This window comes from Chaetura pelagica, unplaced genomic scaffold (assembly GCF_000747805.2).
Source record: "Chaetura pelagica isolate M959 unplaced genomic scaffold, ChaPel_1.0 scaffold1560, whole genome shotgun sequence".
NCBI classification, from domain to species: Eukaryota; Metazoa; Chordata; class Aves; order Apodiformes; family Apodidae; genus Chaetura; species Chaetura pelagica.
In genome coordinates this window covers 18,397-19,235 of record NW_009951747.1, presented here as the reverse complement: position 1 = coordinate 19,235, position 839 = coordinate 18,397, and the positions used below count along the sequence as shown (strand labels likewise).

Here is an 839-nt window from a genome sequence, read left to right as displayed (position 1 = left end):
CCCCCCAGGGATGGGGACTCCCCCCCTGCCCTGGGCAGCCTGGGCCAGGCCCTGCCAACCCTTGCCAGGCAGGAATTGTTCCCCAGATCCAACCTCAGCCTCCCCTGGCACAACTTGAGGCCGTTCCCTCTTGGTTCCTGGGGAGCAGAGCCCTGCAGAGCAGGAGCTCCCCTCACCTTGTTGCTGGAGTCCTGCAGGGGAAGCCTCATAGAAGAAAGGATGAAAGGCTTTTTAATCTCCATCTGAGAGGCTGAACAAGAAGAAGAGTCAGGCTGGGAAGGGCTGGGACACGTGTGGGGTGTCAGGGCTGATCCCAGACACCCCCCTTCCCTGGCTGGGAAGGTTCCCCCCCTGCTCCCCTTCCCAAAGGGGTCTCCATCTCCCCACCCTGCAGCCAAGGGGGGCTCCTCTCCTCATCCCACCCACCCCAGCAGGGGAAGGAGGGGACTCATGGAGAGGCAGGAGGGACAGATCCTGCCTGGAAGCCCGAGGGGGAAGCAGGGGCAGTGCTGCTACTCACGGGCACTGTTGATGATCTGCCTCATGATGAGCAGGGTCCCCACCCGGGTCCTCTCGTTGCTGCTCTCCAGCTTGGGGAGGAGGAAGGTCAGCACCCGGTCCGGGAAGGAGCAGGCTGGGGAGCCAAGGGCACCTCAGGGCTGGGGAGCCAAGGGTTGGGACACCCCAGGGCTGGGGACACCCCAGGGCTGGGGAGCCAAGGGCTGGGGGGCCAAGGGCTGGGGGGCCAAGGGCTGGGACACCCCAGGGCTGGGGAGCCAAGGGCTGGGACACCCCCAGGGCTGGGGAGCCCAGGGGCGGGAGAGCGCCGCGGCGGGGGT

At 66.7% G+C, this 839-nt stretch overlaps 1 protein-coding gene across 1 annotated transcript in view; it reads right to left on the bottom strand.

Annotated features, from left to right (window-relative positions):
* The window catches only part of LOC104386251 (maestro heat-like repeat-containing protein family member 1), a gene marked incomplete at its 5' end in the record, with an annotated part of 45,205 nt that overhangs the window by 30,621 nt on the left and 13,745 nt on the right, over window positions 1-839 (bottom strand). Inside the window, 2 exon segments of the mRNA XM_009994863.1 lie at window positions 122-250; window positions 521-722. Coding sequence (XP_009993165.1) covers window positions 122-250; window positions 521-722 — 331 coding nt within the window.